Source organism: Pterocles gutturalis, unplaced genomic scaffold (genome assembly GCF_000699245.1).
Source record: "Pterocles gutturalis isolate BGI_N339 unplaced genomic scaffold, ASM69924v1 scaffold13416, whole genome shotgun sequence".
In the NCBI taxonomy this organism is placed as follows: Eukaryota; Metazoa; Chordata; class Aves; order Pterocliformes; family Pteroclidae; genus Pterocles; species Pterocles gutturalis.
In genome coordinates this window covers 367-2757 of record NW_010100533.1, presented here as the reverse complement: position 1 = coordinate 2757, position 2391 = coordinate 367, and the positions used below count along the sequence as shown (strand labels likewise).

At 53.6% G+C, this 2391-nt stretch overlaps 1 protein-coding gene across 1 annotated transcript in view; it reads left to right on the top strand.

Annotated features, from left to right (window-relative positions):
* The window catches only part of ELMOD3 (ELMO/CED-12 domain containing 3), a gene marked incomplete at both ends in the record, with an annotated part of 5061 nt that overhangs the window by 2312 nt on the left and 358 nt on the right, over positions 1 to 2391 (top strand). The window contains 2 exons of the mRNA XM_010080233.1: positions 530 to 606; positions 732 to 886. Of these exons, the coding sequence (XP_010078535.1) occupies positions 530 to 606; positions 732 to 886 (232 nt within the window). The remainder of the gene's footprint in view (positions 1 to 529; positions 607 to 731; positions 887 to 2391) is intronic.

Genomic DNA, 2391 nt, shown 5'->3' with positions numbered 1-2391 from the left:
AATTCTCCCCCTCCAAGGCACAATTTTCCCCCCTCCGAGCGGCGATGTTCCCCCCTCCGAGCGGCAATGTTCCCTCCTCCGAGCGGCAATTTCCCCCCTCCGAGGCGTGATTTCCCCCCTCCGAGCGGCAATTTTCCCTCCTCCAAGTGGCAATTTTCCCCCTCCAAGGCGCGATTTTCCCCCTCCAAGCAGCGATTTTCCCCGTCCCAGTGGCGATTTTCCCCCTCCGAGCTGGATTTTTCCCCCTCCGAGCGGCGATTTCCCCCTCCAAGCGGTGATTTTCCCCATCCGAGCTGGATTTTTCCCCCTCTGAGGCACGATTTTCCCCCTCCGAGGCGGGATTTTTCTTTGTCTGAGCCGGGATTTTCCCCCTTTGAGTGGCAATTCTCCCTGTCCGAGCCGCTCTTTTCCCCCTCCGAGCCACGATTTTCCCCATCCAAGCTGGATTTTTCCCCGTCCGAGCTGCGATTTTCCCCCTCTGAGTGGCAGTTTTCCCCTCCGCGCCGCGATAACACTTCTTCTCCTGCAGAATTTCCCCTTTTGCATCATGTCCATCAACATCACCCGCATCGTCCTGCAGGCGCTGAGGGAGGATCGTCTCTCCAGGTGAGACCCGGAGCGGCTGACAGCTCCGTAGCCAGGCTGGGGGGGGTTTGCCCCTCATTTATGGGGGTTTCCCGCTGGGTTGAGGTCCCTCCCTGGGGGCTGAGCCCCTTTTCCGCCCGTTCCAGGGAGTGCAACTTCCCCGCCCTTGCCGGGGTGTCCACCCGCCGGCAGCAGGTCGTGGCCGTGCTGAACGACGTCTACGCCGCGGCTTTTCTGCGGCTCTACCACCTCTGGAAAGGGCAGCGCAGGACCGTCGCCGACGCCGGGGTCCTCCTCCAGGGTGCGTGTCCCCACGATTTTCCCCGTTTTCCAGCCGAGAAAAAAAAAAACCTGAAGCCTGTAGGACAAACTGGGGTGTTCTCAGCACCGTCGTGTCCTGTTAAGCCCGACCGTTGGGGGGTTAACCCCCAGAAAACCCCAATAATTCCTCGTTTAATCCTCACACCCCGATTTTAAATGATTTTTAATTATCCTAGTGCCCTGGGGGGTATTTTTTCGTCCTATTTTGCACCTCAGATCTTAAAAACGAGCTCCCCTGGAAGCACACACTGGTTTTTGGGGCTTACGGGGGCGTTTAACCCCCAGAAAACCCCAATGATTCCTCGTTCAATCCTCACACCCAGATTTTCAATGATCTTTAATTATCCAAATGCCCTGTGGGGTGTTCTCCCCCCATTTTTTGATCTCAAATTTTTAAAAAGAGCTCCTCTGGAAGTGCCTGCTGGTTTTCTGGGGGGCTTACAGGGGGGTTTAACCCCCAGAAATCCCCAATAATTCCTCATTCCATCCTCACACTCCGATTTTTAACAGTTTTTAACCATCCCAGTGCCCCATGGGGTGTTTTTTCCCCTGTTTTTCATCTCAAATCCTAAAACTGAGCTCTCGTGGACGCACCCGACGTGTTTCAGGGTTTATGGGGGCATTTAACACCCAAAAAGCCCCAACAATTCCTCATTCCATCCTCACACCCTGATTTTTAAGTTTTTAACCATCCCAGTGCCCCATGGGGTGTTTTTCCCCAAATTTTTCATCTCAAATCTTAAAACTGAGCTCTCCTGGAAGCACCTTCTGACGGGTTTCAGGGTTTATGGGGGCATTTAACACCCAGAAAACCCCAATAATTTCTCGTTCAATCCTCACACCCAGATTTTCAACAAACTTTAACCACCCCAGTGCCCTGTGGGGTGTTTTTTCCCTCGTTTTTTATTTCAGATCCTAAAACCGAGCTCTCATGGACGCACCCGACGTGTTTCAGGGTTTATGGGGGCATTTAACACCCAGAAAACCCCAATAATTTCTCGTTCAATCCTCACACCCAGATTTTCAACAAACTTTAACCACCCCAGTGCCCTGTGGGGTGTTTTTTCCCTCGTTTTTTATCTCAGATCCTAAAACCGAGCTCTCATGGACGCACCCGACGTGTTTCAGGGTTTATGGGGGCATTTAACACCCAGAAATCCCCAATAATTCCTCATTCCATCCTCACACCCCGATTTTTAACAGTTTTTAACCACCCCAGTGCCCCATGGGGTGTTTTTCCCCAATTTTTAATCTCAAATCTTCAAGACAAGCTCTTGCGGAAGCACCCGCTGTTTTTTGGGGGCTGGCAGCATCGTTGTGGCTCGTTCTGGGGGACAGTCGGGGCTGTTCCTTGTGTCACATCAGCCCGGGGTGTCAGCGGAGCCGCCGGCGGCGATGTTTCACCCCGAGAATTCAATGAGCCGCCGGATGATTTCCGCTGTCGGGAGCCGCTGGGACACGCCGCGCTCGTGGCTCCCGCGGGAA